Here is a 16,286-nt window from a genome sequence, read left to right on the forward strand (position 1 = left end):
CTTCAAATTTGAAGCTGCATGCCCCATACCTTCTACTAATCTGAAAATATGAAAAATCCAAACCTTAAAATATTAATGTAAATTGCACCTTATGGGTGGCATTTTTCAAATCTAATACTTAATATAAAACTAAACTGCTAAAACAATCAATGCAATCATAACACTAAGATAGGAGAAAAAGCCAAGTTTTCCAAAAGTGAGAAGTATTTATGTGTTCATGTAAAACAAAGGCAACATTAACACAAAAGCATCCTCACACATTCACTCATCCAAATGAGGGCATTAATCCAGAGGGTTTGGCTCCAGTACCTATAATCCTTTGTTTTGGACACTCAGTATATACAATATTCCTATCTCTTTATACAGTAAGGTTTCATGCTGTGCTAAACCATCATACTGGTAGATACAGCTCTCTGCATGATGACTAGAAAGAACTAATGCTCAACCATACAAACACAATGTCATGTATTCTGGATGCAGCCTACCTCTTGTGTTGGTTGCCATGTCTGCCACCTTTTGAAAGGCATCCAGAAAGGCCACTGCTGCTAGCACGGTGGTTCTGATGAACACAAAACCAAATGGTTAAAAAATGATGACCGTTTTCTTTTGTCAATATTCAATAAAAACGTCCTCTCATAAAGACTGGTGCAGATATAAGCCGGAAACAGTGTTTACCGAAGTTGAGAGTGCAGCTTGGTGGCCTTGGCACTGAAGTCTTCCCAGACAGGATATGAACACTGCAAAAGAACAAAGACACAAGGTAAGATGTGAGTTTGTACAGGGCATGTTTAATCTACAAGGCAGTGAATGTGTCATTTTGTGTAATGTTTTGGCCTCTAGCAATAACAAATGTAATTGCAAAAATAATGATTTTATAAAAAAGTTTCCCAAATAATCCCCAATCTTCCATTGATCTGCGCATACAGATCCTGTCCCACCCAAAACTGATGCCTTTGGCAGAACCAATACTCCAGAGCAGCCCAGCAATATTTTGATAGTGGTTTCTTCTCATTTCTTAAATTGTGCATCCTTGTTTCATCGCTCCTCTGTCCTCAAGCCTGTCAAGTCATCTGACACAACAGTCTTAATTAATGTTTACCTTTGCGGTTTCAATTATCCAAATTCTTACATTCTTTAACAGAACATCTTAAATTGTATTAGGTTTTACAATGAAAATATCAACTGATCAAGTTTCAATAAACAGCAAGCGCTCCGATGTAATGCAGCTGCAAATAGACAGCACTCTGAGTTGACACATGAGAGAGCAGAACATTCCAATTTACAAATGTGTCTTGCTTCGATTACTCCATCCTCGTTTCTTTTCCTTGCCTCCTTTTCTCATTTCCTAAGATGGAGTACTTAGTATTCAAGTAAAGGAAGCAAGGAAAGGAAACGAGAATGCACAATTTCAGAATTTAAAAGTGTTGCAGAGCCACATTTGGAGGGATGAGGTTTGTCCTGGGGCAGGAAGAGGAGTGTCATCTGATGATAAGGGGACAAGCCATGTACATCTCTCTGCCCTGTTGCCACGGAAACACTGAAGGCGGGTGAAGTATTTTGTGTGAAGTGTGCTTTAAAACAGGCCACAGGCTAAACACAATATCACAGAAGCTGAGAAGCAACTAACAAGCATGACCACAAGTAGCCTCCACACAATCTTGTGACAGTCATCTTGAGCTATAATCGTGTTTTTCGCAATCTTACTTCAAAGATGTAAAAAACACTAGAACAGTTATACAGTATATTACGAAATTCTGAATATCATCTCATGGAAACTGAATTGCAATTTGTCAGCAGTCTTTTCTGACATTAAATTTCAGTCTTGTATAGTTCAATTTGGCATTGTATATATGTCATTTAAAAGCAAAAAAATCACGCAATACATCACACTTACAAAAAAGCACCACAATACCATGTGTATGGACATACCATGGAAGTGTCAAGGTTTTCTTTGAAGTACCTAGCAGTATTATGTAAATAATACTATGGTTACATGAATATGGTAATCATTCAGTACCATGGTATACATCAAAGAACCACATTTTTTATCTCAAAAGCTGGTTCTTGGGCTTAAATGGTGCTATTCCATTCATAAATTAGAGCTTCATTCTTCAAACCATTATGTACAGCTTGGCAACAGACAGGACAGCATTTCCACACTTGTGCCAGTCATCCGAAGCTGTGCAATTCCACACTCATTGGCAGCACACACTGATCAGATCAAGCCCGAAAGAACAAACTCACACAAGCCAAGAGTATTCTACAATTATCAATAAAACCACATCTTATGACCCCATTTTGAAAAACAATACGTGATGTATTAATTTCTCCTTCCTAGGTATACTACCCTTCTGTTTGTGGTATTACTACTACCATTACATCTTCATATCTAGCTTTTTTATTTCCATATACCTGTGAAACTATTTGTAAAGCTGCTCTTGGCCACAGCTGTCTTTGTTAGCGGTCACACTCACAACACTACTGAGCTGAGTTGGGCTTTGAGCAAAGCAGATTCAGGCCGCTGTGTGTCAAGAGGTGGAAATTAGCCACACTTGAGAGCATACCTGGAGGTCACGATCATGCTCAGCAACTGAAAGGAAACCCCTCCCCTTCCTAAAACACCCACACACCCAAACAGCCCATTGTGCCAGCTTTCACCTCGCCCTACAGTAAAAAAAAAAAATAAGAGAAATAAGACATATGAAAAAGTTAAAATGGGGACTGAAGGAAGGAAGGAAATGGGTGGAAGAAGTAAAGAAATTGGTGCAAGGAAGGAAAGGATATGGATGAAAGAAATAAATAAATAAAGAAATGGAGGGAAGAACGAAAGGAAGGAAGGAAAGAAGGAAGGAACGAATGAAAGAAGGAAGGAAGGAAGGAAGGGAAATGAAGGGAAGGAAGTAAGGAATGAAGGAAAGAGGACAGTGGATGTGTGTAGACGGGCAGAGTCACTGGTGACACTACAAAAGCCGGTACACTGACAAAGACGAGTGTCTCTCCTTTGATCCGGTGTCTCGTCCTGTTTGTTTGAAGTCTGCTAATTTGCACTGAAATCTGAACATGTTATTCCCAGAGGGTTTCCTGCACTGTTTGAAGTGCTATATTCTGCTGCACGGGACTGAGGTTCATCATCTTAGAGGGGCTTGTGGGAGAGTGATAAGGTGCTAGACATGCCTACCTCACCCATCCCTGGACATTAGCATATTCAATGGGCAAATCCAATAGACAGCAATGATTCCAATTATGGAAATATTGTTAGCTGGCTCAGTTATTTCCCATCTTTCTATCCCTCTCTTTGTTCATATTTTTTCATGACTCACCAAGTCATCCAAAAACAATTAGATAAGTACCTCTCTCCACACCTGGAGGTAAAACAAGCTCAGATGGGCCATGTAAAGGAAGCAGACAATTTTATGTTTTGCCAAACCAAGTGGAAAAAATGCCAATATAGGTGAATTTTAATAAGGCCAAAATACAGCCAGAGTTCTGGCTGGCAGATGATAAAAGTCAAAGCCATTCCTTTCATTCCATCAGCAATAGCATAATATAGCTGGCAGCTGTTGGAGGATTTACCATAAACACTATGATTGTGCATAGACAAGGTTCAGGGACACGCAATCACTTCAATGCTAAACATCCTTGTTAAAGGAATAGGTAACCCCTACCTATAAAATATGATTTAGTCAGAATTAACACATTCTCAAGCTGACACAAAGCATACAGAATTTGTCATTTTCCAGAGAAAGAAGACAAACCCTGTGCCTTGATAATGTGTTGATGATTAAATTTAATTGATTATGAGGATGGTACTTGTGAAGGTCAGCGTATTCAGAGAAATTCTGCTTGTTCAATTTGGGGTCCATTATTGTCAACATTCATTTAGTAAATCCACTGATCCCTGATCCAAATCTGCTTTGTAGTTCCTACACCAGACCATTAAAGTGACACAGATTTGCAACTGAAATACACAGCCTGGATGATCTAGTGGTCCATATCAGAAAAGATTGATTTTCCTACTACTGATCTTAACAAAGGAAGCCCTCTCTGCCATCGTTCTTGCTAATGCAATCCAACTGAGGAGCCATTGCCACAAAGCTTAAAGACAAAACTCTGTCAAAGTTCAAATGACTCATTTTCTTTTATGCCCTGAAAAATGAATAGCTCCCTGCTGGCTTAATTTCTTGTCTTTCCAAATGCTTTCATATGTAATTACAGAAGACAAAAGTGAACCTGAATTAGCCTAATTCAATTTCTTCAATTGAAACACTAAAATAAAGGTTCTAGCAATAAAGCAATAGACAAATGGTTTAGCACGTTATAATTCATATACTTAAAGTGAACGGTTACTATGTCTGAAACCAAAACTCTGCAGAATAACTACTGCAGTCTGTAACAAATACTGCCTTCTCTGATATGTGTACTCAAGTTTTTATTTCAGTGTTTTGCTGATATCACTATGGCTTCTGGGCAAGTTTTACTTTACAGAAGTTCTACAAAAGAGCAATATTTAGACAGTGACACACTGAAGAGCTGAGCATAACTAGACAATTTACTGTCTGTTCACAATAAACATTTTGTGATATTTCTATGATTTTTAAGATTTTATTAATTTCCATGACTTTTCTAGACATTGAAAAAAATAGAATTAATGATTCCCTGTAGCTGAGATGTTTACAATGACTTCTATGGTCTTAAAGGAATAGTTCACCAAAATATTCTCTAATCATTTTCTCACCTCCATGAGTGTGCAAAAGAGAGCTGGGCAGAAGTGGAAGCATTGTGGTGAATAAGAACTGAATGTTTGCTTTGTTTCTCACCCAAATACATCATATTGCTTCAGGAGACATGGATAAATCCACACAAATCATATGGGTTACTTTCATGCTGCCTTTGTGTCTTTTTCGGAGCTGGAAATGTTTTAACTCCATTGACTTATGGACAAAAACACCTCATACATCCTTCAAAACATGTTCATTTGAGTTTTGCAGATGAAAGAATGCCATACGAGTTTGAGATGGAATGAGGTTAAGTAAATGAGGAGAGAATGTTCATTTTTGGGTGAACTTTTCCTTTAACGAGTTGCACAAAATGAAATTATATTGCAAACAGATTCTCTGTTGCAAGTCAGGTTTCTTAAACACTGTTTGGCAAATCCCCAAGCTTGAATTGCACTGTAAAACAGGCAGTAAACTGATGTCTGATGAAACAGTGAGATTTTATGCTACATGATTTATGAAGAAAGCAGCTTATTTAACATAGTAATAAAAACAAATTATACATTTTGAATGCCTATTCAGCTGCAGGGCTCTAATAGAACATTTGCTATTTTTGAAATATTTTAATCTCATAGTGTCCTAATTTTTTTCTTACACAGCAATGACTAATGAAGGATCTCTGACAGAACCTGGGAGACCTTGTTATGCACTTGATAAGTCAATTTCTTGTCTTCTGTCACCCTCCTCCACCTCTACAATGAACCAATGAACAGGAGAATGGAAGGACACACATATTTCCAGAACAGACATCAAGGGGCTGGTGGAAGCCGTGAAACATGATTGGCTAGTCCACTTCCGCTGGGATCCTTTGAAGCGGCACTGATTGGCTTTGTTCCTTTGTGGGAAGAGGACAGAAACTGCAAGTGTGTTCAAAGCTGTCAGGCCCTCAATACAGTACACAGAAGACTTTGGTACGAATGAATGAATGATGGAGGTAAATCATCTCTATTTCTGACATTTACCACAACAGCCTGAAGCCAAGCCCTAATGAATAATGGAAATCACTTCACATGAGCGCCATGCCTGCTCTCCATTTCTCTCCCTGCTTCTCTCTATCTCTCTCATCCCTTCTCTAAATTAAATGTGTCTTTTCTTGAATTGCTGATTTTCATTTCCTTTTTCCTTCCAATTTGTTCACCCAAATCCAGTGGCGGGCCATGCATTAAAAGTCTAGGCCTTCAGTGTGATTCATGACATTAAGAAAACACAGTTTCATAATCAATAAGAAACCCTTTGCCTTTGGGCATCATACATTATGTCGCAGCTAAATAGTAATACTAATTGACATTTTAAAAACACGTCCACGCACGAAAGCCAGAACTTGAAATGACACTTAATGCTCAAGCAACCCTAATTTTAACTGCAGCATGACCTGGAAAACTCAATTTAATAATATTTGTGATTTAAATGTTGCTTGCAATATATTTTGTTTCGTCATGATAAACGGTTATGCTGCATTCCATTCAAGTTGGATGAGGGAAATTCATACTTGATATCTCCGACCATAAATGCATCCCATTCCCCGATATTCAGAAGATGACCTTTAAGAAAAAAAACTGCAACACTCCCGTTAGCTTTGCAGGGGTTTAACTTTCATTAAAGATATCTTCTGTTTCTGCAGGCATTTGTTAAACAAGCTTTAATATCATGTAATGTGGAAACAAACTCATTCTGACTTCAAGATGCAAAGGAAGGATGAAGGATTGCACTTTTCAAGGTAGGAAGTTGTAAAATCTGACTTTCTGAGTTGAATGGAACGCAGCACTACTTTTCAAAACTTGATCCGACACTAAATGCTCCAGCAGCCTAATTTACACTTAGAAAACTCCTAATGTTACTATATCAATGCAAAAAGCACTTACCAATTTAATTGAAGTGAAAATCAGTCCTCCTTTTCTGTTTAATAAATCAAGCAATCACACAGTCATGCAGAACATCTCGTGTTTTTAAATGTTCTCAATGGCAATAGCAGCAGAAATGACAGTCGACTGTCACACCCACCAAGACAAATAAATCAATCTGATTGGGAGATGAATCTGACAATCTGACTGTAGTTGCCCATTCATTTGCACTGTTGAGGGATTCTAAAGAAATTCTGAAGGCCTGAGGGGTTGGAGCTCAAACTCACGTGCTGCTTCTGCTAACGAGCTTGGCTTTGGGCTTTTGATTTGTGAAACAGTTGTCACACATCGCTTGTAAGCATCAAGGAATAAATTTATTCCATTTTTCTCTAGCAAAAAGGTGATTGAGAATGAAATGAAAAATATATATTTATTTGGTATGTTAGGCCAGCAGAGAAGGCTTTGCTGGCCCTGAGAATTTGCCACTGTTATTATGCCCAAACTGCCATAGAGCATCAATGACATACAGGTGAAAACACCCCCGTTTCACCGTATGTGACCAGCAGATACAACAGTTGCATTTTGCCCTCTAGTTACAATCATGTTTAATGTTTAATAAGCTTGCAGATTAGTTACGGATAATATTCATTACGAGGGAGAAGATACACCAATTGTGATGTCAGAGCATCCACCTGCCCCTGTGTTCAGTCTATCAGTACAGCACAACAATCACCAAAGGAAGTGGCAAAGCATGATATAATGTAATTAGGGAAAGCTGTAATATCTGCTTGTTTAGGGTGACAATATGTCCTTATCACCCAAAGGTTACTTTAAAAAAGTCAGACAGGGATTTCTAAATCACCTTAAATACCTGGGATTTGCTTGTTTTCATATTGAAGTGCTCTCTGTAGTCATACATGGATACATGTAATAATTATGTGTTCATTTGCCATTTAAATCTAGCGTATCAGTTCAATTTTAACCAGCTTTGCTTTGCTTGTCTCCCTCAATCTCAGCGTACGCTGCGCGTGTGACAGAGGGAGAATAAGGCACTTTTTGATAAAAACATAAAACAAGTAACTCTGAAACACTTCAATGATCACAATAAATAAATCTGAAAATGTCTGTTTGTATCTTGCCTCAGTTTAAGAAATCCCAGTCTGACTTTTTAAAAGTCCCTTTAAAAACATTAAGGTGATCTCTTCGCTGATGAAGTATGTTAGAGGTAGATACTGTTTGATATAGATACACATAACTCACTCTGGCTTTCAAGAAACAGGAAATTATATTTAAATAAATAAATAATTGCATGTGTGGGACGTTTGCATTCTAGGGATGAACATGCCGATTTCAGATATAAAATATTTTTTTAAATGACTAATGTTTACTCAATGAAATTAGATGATTTCCTATGACATCAATAGGGACATTGGTTTGGGCATAGCAATATGGCATGCAGTGGCTTCACTCATATGATGTCATGAGCAATCCAATTATATATATATATATATATATATATATATATATATATATATATATATATATATATATATATATATACATATCTCAGTGGTATGTACACTGAACATCCATGTGAAAACCACGCACACAATCTATTCTCTGCTATCTACGAGGCGTGAAAGGTTTTTTTCTTAAGGTTTTCCTTCAACATTCGACACAAAATAAAATAAAAAAATAATAATACCTCGGGTTTTGTAATGTAAGACTTTTTAATACTTTTTTATGGCCTGCTGATACCCTGTTTTCAACTCGATGAGATGCAGGTGCCTGACGTCACACAAACACGTCGGCATTCAGAGAGATATACAAAATGATAAACATTCACTTTTATTAAGTCAAATCAATAAATGAGTCAAAGTTCCTACATTACATGATATTAAAGCTTGTTTAACAAACGCCTGCAGAAACAGGTGTATAAAACATGGTATATTATACTCTCTTTTCACTATCTTTCACCTGTAGCCCAAATGCTAGTGTTGCAGCATTGTTTATTAGTTGAGATGTTAGGAGACATCTCCGGTTACAGTTGAACACCTGCTAACCCCTGCCGTGGCATGATCGTTAGTGCCAGAGGAGTATTTCTATAACCAGTTCCACTGTTCACTATATGCATATTACGCAGTCTGCGTAGGGCATCAACTATGGGGGCACCATCTCCATCATACCATGAGGGCTGAAAGGTGTAGTTCTCAGACTAGGGATGTTAATAATAAAAAAATTGATTCATTTTAAAAATGCTAGGGCCTATAGCTGACCAATTGATGTATTTACTTGCTAAGCAGAACAGATCTAAAACCGCATTGTCTAAGTCTGTTAGTTTGATTTAGCAAAAAAACAGACTAGAACAATTTCAGTTGGACTAACGCGTTTACATGACATTTTTAAAAGACAAATTATTGCTTTAATCGGCCTGCAATCAAACTTTTAAAGTGCATGTAAACATGGTTTCACACAAATCACAAGTAAAAGGGCAAATTAACACTTATTGTTCGCCATCTTCCACACACGATGCTATCTTGATTGACATCAAAACACTTTTGCTATGCACATAACTTGTAAGCAGATACATTTTAATGTTTGCAGATACATTTAACATAACCAACTAAATTTTTAAGCTACATTTTTTCCAAGTGCAATCAAATGTGTAATTTGCAATTAGCTCAACTGACAGAGCGTTGCACCAAAAGTGTCTTCATCACAAAATGGCGTGGTTGTATGGGATCAAAATCCTGCCAAATACATTGCGGTCATGGATCCAAAAATAATAAGTGTGAATCATAATAATAAGCATGAATCAAAAAATAATAAGCACAAAAATAAATAAAAAGCACATGTAAAAATAATAAGCTCAGATCAAAAAAATAACAAGCATGAATCTAAAATATATAAACATGTAAAAAATATGCTGCAAAAAAAACTAAAAAATTAAATCAAAGTCATCAGAGTTGCAAACAAAATCATGTTTTCCTTGGTTATATTACTGTTTTTTGTGCTCTCTGACAAAAAAATGTGTACGCTTATACTGCATTTTTCTTTGCTTTTGTTTCCGAGCCCTGCGCTTGATTTTACAAAACTTGTGAGTAGAGTTTCATATAAATCAGGGGGCATTTTGCTTCCCTATTGGTCCATTAGCTCTTAATCGACAGCTCCACCTCTTGCCAATCATTGGAAGAGGGGAGGTGATGTCACTCCAATGCAATTCCTACAGCTACTGCTCAATATTATATTATTTGTGTTGATAGATACACTGCTTGTGTCTGTTTTGAGTATTTTCTGCCAGCTCTAGGAAACAATGTGTTGTCCGAGTAGGCCATTATCATAGTCCGTTAACACATGTATCGAGTCAGCTGAATTTAGTTAGCAGAGTTTAGTTTAGGCATTATTTAAGACTTCCTTGTTTGTAGGATATTGGCTGCATGTCTAAAAAAAACACACACAAAAACAAGGCTGTGTTGGTGTGGATGTGTGATGCATGTTTTTACTAGCTGTACCAATGTATTCGCGAGTTCAGAAACCAACTTGATCCGTTTTTCCACAAAATAAAATCCAGATCCCAACACAAAGGCCTTTTACAATACTGATAAATATAGAAATGCTTACATATAACATATTACATACATATTACATCTTTTTATTTATATGAAAAATCTAAAAGGTGTGCAATTTAGCTGACACCTACATGCACACTTTGGAGTTGGTTGTATGACTGTAAGTCATTTGCTTCAAATGTTCCTGAAGTTGTATACTCTATGTAATGGAAATGTTTGTAAATGTTTTGGATATGTATGCTCCAAAGTTACTGTATCTTTAGAAACGGTCCCTAAGTCACGAACGTCCAACGTCAAGCCAACTTCATTGCATTATTTTTTGACATGGGGACCCTTGGTCACTTGTTTCTGAATTCACTGCAGTATCATGGAAAAATAAACTACACGTAGCCGTGCCAACAATGCCAACGTAGGAACAGTACATAACGGCACATTCAGTAACAAGGAAAAGCGCATCAAGTTTGGTTCTGAACTCACAACTACATTGGTACAGCTAGTAAAAACATGCATCAAACATCCACACCAACCCAGCCTTGTTTTTTTTTTTAGATACGCAGCCACTGTCCAACAAACAAAGAAGCCTTAAATAATGCTTAAACTAAAACTCTACTAACTAAATTCAGCTGATTCAATACATGTGTTAACGGACTATGATAATGGCCTACTCGGACAACACATTGTTTCCTAGAGCTGGCAGAAAATACTCAAAACAGACAAAAGCAGCATATATATCAACACAAATAATATAATATTGAGCAGCAGCTGTCAGAGTTGCATTAGAGTGATGTCAACCCCCCCCCCCCCCTCCCCCCCCTCCAATGATTGGCTAGAGGAGGAGCTGTCGATCAAGAACTAGTGGACCAATAGTGATGCAAAATGCTGATTTACATGAAAATCTACTCACAATTTTGGAAAATCAAGCACAGAACTTGGAAACAAAAGCAAAGAAAAATGCAGCATAAGAGTACAAAAAAATGAAAATATGAGCAAAATTGTCATAGCACAACAAACCAATACTATAACCAAGGAAAACATGATTTTGTTTGCAATTCTGATGACTTTGCTTTATTTTATTTTTGTATTTTTTTTTTTTTTGCAGCATATTTTAAATATATCTATATATTTTTGATTCATGCATTTTTTTTTATCTGCGCTTATTATGCACTGATCTCATATTGTTACTTCAGCAATTTAGTTTTTATCTCACATTTACATTTTATGATACTATTGGTTAGGTTTAGGTTTAATGTTCAGAGTGTTAGCTTTTGTTAATTTAAAACATGATAGAGCATTAACATTAAAATGTAATTTTAAGAGCCAATCAGTTAGATTTAAGGTTAAGGGGTTTTGTTTATTTAAAACTCGATCTGTTTTGAATATATTTTAACTTGTTTTATACGCTACTCAATGGACATTTCACCTCTGAAGTTCCACAATACATCTAAAGAAAGTGGTAGACCATTTTCAGACAAAAGTTCAAAAGATTAATTAAGACATAGTTCAGATTCAGTTCTAAAAGGCAGAATGAGATCTAGACTGACTGTGCAAGAGTATGTGAAGCATCTCTCCACAGTATGTACATCTCAGTTTGAGGCATGCAAATGTAAACATCAATGATTTACAGCAGGTCCAGTTGGCAAACAGATAAATGTGTGCTTGTGACATCCTTGCGTCTAATGTCCCTCTCTTTCACTGGTAGGGCCCTTTCACCTAAAGAAGGGGGGTAAGAATGTGGACCTAAATATGACAGCCCACTCCCATCCCATTTCTCGTTTCCCCCCTTTGAAATCCAATCACCCTCCCCCATGAAATAGAATCATGCTCATAACAAACCTTTTATAACAATGCCCTCCCAAGACCCAGCCCCAGGGAGGGACACACATAAGCACACACAAATACTCCATATAGTTCCACTAAATACAGTACTTCATCAACACCAAACTGGCCATTGGTTTAAAAGATCTAATCAACATTCATATCCCCTGTAGAGTTATGGTGTTTAAAAGAGTCTCTTTGTATTTATCCGTTCCTGTTCACATTTGGCATGATATATTAAACAATCATGTACATCACCCCCCGGCTAAGTATCCTGCAGATCTACTTTGTATATTGTGTGATGAAGAAGAGAGCTAGATAGTTTGTTGAATCTATATTTCATAGATACAGGTGGGGAAATAGGGCACCTTCTCTATTCCACTGCTGGTGGGATTTTAGAGAGGGAACAAAGATGATCCAGCTGACATTCTGGTGATGAGATACATGCAGTATGACAAGTGAGCTGGCATGCCCACAGGCTGCCCAAAACCCACAAACAAAGGCGCGTAGAAGCAGAAGCATTGACCAGACAGTGGTAGATTTTTACATTTTGGCTCTTGAACAATAACTAGAGCTGTTAGAGATTAATTATCAAATAATTAAAATAATAATCGAGATTACAATTACAGCTACCACATTAAACAAATTGTGAATAGTGTCAATTATTGCCATCCATGTACATCCACTGTAGGTCTACTTATCTATTGTATTTAACTTAATTTTTTGCAGCAGTTGATCACGCAATCAGAGACACGTCCATTGCTCACTTCTGTGTATAATTTATTCAAAATTTACATTGGGGGTTTTTATGCTTCTAAGAGGGATGATGTGAAATTGACCATTTGGCAATTTGTTTGATTTACTCATGTTTAAAATAGCAATAAAGTAATTCAGGAACACAGCCCTCAGCTTGTTTAGATGTGTAGCCGACAAAGAAATCAGCTTGCAATTGGTCCAGCCAAAATACTCATTAATAGTTAATCAAATACTGAGTACCAAAATACTCATTAATAGCCATTAATAGTCATTTAATGTCAATTCTATTAACAATTCTAGTGCTCTAGTAATTTCCCTTTGCCAAGTTTCAATATAGTAACACTAAAGGAAACATGAGTGAGGGCAAACAGCATGTCTGCATTGCATTCACGTGGAAATGAGGTTCAATCACACGGTGAGCTTGAGCAAGTCCAGGAACAGCGCTTCAGAATCTGAATCAACTTACATCTAAAAGGTAGGGCCAGGATCCTTAACTTTCAGTCAGAGCTCATTTACAACCGAAATGTGCTAAATAGAGCACCAGACACCTAAATTAGGAGCTCAGAGGCAAAAATCATCGACCCCTTTTGCCAATGACACAGGCCCACAGTCTACTCAATATCCTTCAACAGACATGCATGTTGGCACGATGGCTGCTGACCCATATTTTGCAATCTCCATTTTCCCAGCATGGAAGCAAATGGCACCAGTGTACATGAGCGTACTGGAGTTAAATTATGAATTAGAAGATAATATGTTTGTAAGCATGTCAAAAGCAGAGCAGAGAATAAATGCATTCGGTGTGAGCATGCTGTGAGAAGCAGAGCTGTAGAATGAGGAAACATCATTAGAAAATAACTCTTAATCACTACAGAAAACAACTCTGTCATATTAACACGCAGCTTGAACGCTTCTGCATATCTTGTCAAGAGAGAAAGTCATGTGGTCACTCCTCCCAAATTTTTTGCCACTAACAGAACCATGCATGGACCTACAAAACTTGAGAACGAGACCCCAAACCCACATAACAGGGCAACTGTCCATTCTTTTTGCAGCTAGGTTAAAAATACTAAACCCGACATAAGATCAATAAGGTGTTTTCACATGAGCGCAGCAGCTCTTTTGCTCTCACAGACCCAAATTTGACAGAAATCTGCAATCCGTTAGACAGACGCAACAAATCACACGGTAAGGCGTGTGGCCACATCTGCTTATTCAGCAGCAGTTCAGCATGTTTCCTTGTGTGTGTGCGTGCGTGTGTGTGTGTACAAGTTTGGGTGGTTTATAAGAAAAAAAAAAATTAGGTTACAAACTGGTAATTACAAGGGTAATATCCTATAAATGTGTTTTATGAAGACATCACTAGTGTCCCCATAATTCAAATTGCTTGAAACTTCTTGAAACATTCTAAGCTATTTTTATTTTTTTTTTAAATGTAAAAATGCAGAAAGGCTTTTGTGAAGCTTAGGTTTAGGGTTAGGGTTAGGAGATATCTCCTAGTTCTATAGTTCATACAGTATAAAAATAATTATGTCTATGGAGAGTCCTCATAAGGATAGCCACACCAACATGCATGTGTGTGTGTCCAGGTATTCCCTACGTTGTGGGGACCAAATGTCCCCACAAGGATGGTAAAACCTGAAATATTTGACAATTGTGGGGATAATCAGTCGGTCCCCATAAGGAAAAAGGCTTATAAATCATATTTTTTGAAAATGTAAAAATGTAAAAATGCAGAAAGTTTTTTCAACCTGTGTGTGTGATGTGTGAGCGTGTAGTTATCACTTTGTGGGGACCAAATGTCCCCATAAGGATAGTAAAACCCGAAATTTTTGACCTTGTGGGGACATTTTGTCGGTCCCCATGAGGAAAACAGCTTATAAATCATACTAAATTATGTTTTTTGAAAATAAAAAATGCAGAAAGTTTTCTGTGAGGGTTAGGTTTAGGGGTAGGGTTAGGTTTAGGGGATAGAATATAAAGTTTGTACAGTATAAAAACCATTATGTCTATGGAAAGTCCCCATAAAACATGGAAACACAACGTGTGTGTGTGTGTGTGTGTGTGTGTGTGTGTGTGTGTGTGTGTGTGTGTGTGTGTGTGTGTGTGTGTGTGTGTGTGTGTGTGTGTGTGTCAAAACCCCCTCCATGCACTACATTCCCATGTAGATACAAGACAGCCCGCGTCATTCATCATTTCAGTGAATCGGTTCATGGATGAACCGGTTTAAAAGACGGTCATTTAAAAAAATGTAATTGATTGCTGATAGTTATACCGCGCTGTTCGCCATGTTATTGACTCAAATTATAATGATGTTTTGTAGTTTTATTATTTAGCATAGGCTACATTTATCTGTAAAAATGATGTGGAAAAATGGTAGTTATACAATGTAGAAAGAAAATAGGGACGTCAGTTCGGTTAGAGTCAATTTATACACAATTAAAGTGTTGATGACATTGTTTGAATGGTATCATTAAAACGAAAAAATATATATGTATTTATTTAGCTTCTATGATTTGGCCAGAAGTAGGCAACTTGTTTGGATGTCCAGGAATTTTACATGACCAATGTGGCAACCCTAAGCAAGAGAATGACACACAGTAATAATTCTCCAGCCGTCATTTACGCATAAACTAAACATTACAAGATGGTTATTTGCTCAAAGGTGTAGATGTCATACGTCAGGGTTTGAGACCTTCACCATTTGTATGCAGGTGACGTTCACCAGGAATATACGGTTGCATCATGTGCGGTTAAATATAAAGCATCGTTTCAAACCTCTCACCTTCATATCATTCACAATCGCTTGGAATAATCCACCAAGCGCTCCGCACTCCTTCTCCACCGACTCCACATTGACATTATCCATCTTCACCGAACACAGAGAAAAACAATCCTTTTATGAAATGACGTCCTCAGTATCACGACTAGACCTGCCTTGAGACCCCAAAAGCAGGAAAATGTTGGTTGGTGAGAGATAGATTTAGGCAGATATCATGTAAGTATATCGTGTCCTCAGCTGTCGGTTTGCTGCCCAGTGGATTGAGGCAGATGATGTGGAGAGAAGAGAGAGAGGTGGGGGTTCTCTCTCTCTCCTCGGCTCCGGATCTACTCTCCGCGGTTGGAGGAGTTTAGGCTCGTGGATGGCCCTGTAATAGTCACGGTCATCTTCGGACAACGAGGCGAAATCGAGCTGAATGGATGTAAGAAGCGGAGAACGGTGTATGGAGCGCTGGGGTCGGTGCGCCACCCGCCAGGGAGAGAGAGACTGGAGCGAGTGAATTCAGCAGCAGCAGCAGCGTGAGAGGGGCAGTTCCTCGATCCATGGGAATCGTATTGGGCAGAACAGTTTTGCTTGTCCCATGGAGGCCGGAGGGAGGGGATATGGGGGGATACGCCGACAGACACACACACACACACACACACACACACACACACACACACACACACACACAGCGCGAGTACAAACACACAGACAGACCTGTATTCAGTCTTATTCTGAATATTAAATACAGAAAAGTCCAAAGGAT

General features: G+C 37.9%; 1 protein-coding gene across 2 annotated transcripts in view; it reads right to left on the reverse strand.

Annotated features, from left to right (window-relative positions):
- Nucleotides 1-16,019, reverse strand: part of LOC127660819 (protein MTSS 2-like) — an 85,802-nt gene extending 69,783 nt beyond the window's left edge. For both annotated transcript variants that reach the window (XM_052151284.1, XM_052151363.1), the window contains exons 1-3: nucleotides 15,542-16,019; nucleotides 676-737; nucleotides 486-559 (exon numbers count right to left, since the gene is read on the reverse strand). In XM_052151284.1, the coding sequence (XP_052007244.1) occupies nucleotides 486-559; nucleotides 676-737; nucleotides 15,542-15,625 (220 nt within the window). In that variant the 5' untranslated portion in view covers nucleotides 15,626-16,019. The remainder of the gene's footprint in view (nucleotides 1-485; nucleotides 560-675; nucleotides 738-15,541) is intronic.
- Between the last annotated feature and the right edge of the window lie 267 nt (nucleotides 16,020-16,286).

This window comes from Xyrauchen texanus, chromosome 1, assembly GCF_025860055.1.
Source record: "Xyrauchen texanus isolate HMW12.3.18 chromosome 1, RBS_HiC_50CHRs, whole genome shotgun sequence".
NCBI classification, from domain to species: Eukaryota; Metazoa; Chordata; class Actinopteri; order Cypriniformes; family Catostomidae; genus Xyrauchen; species Xyrauchen texanus.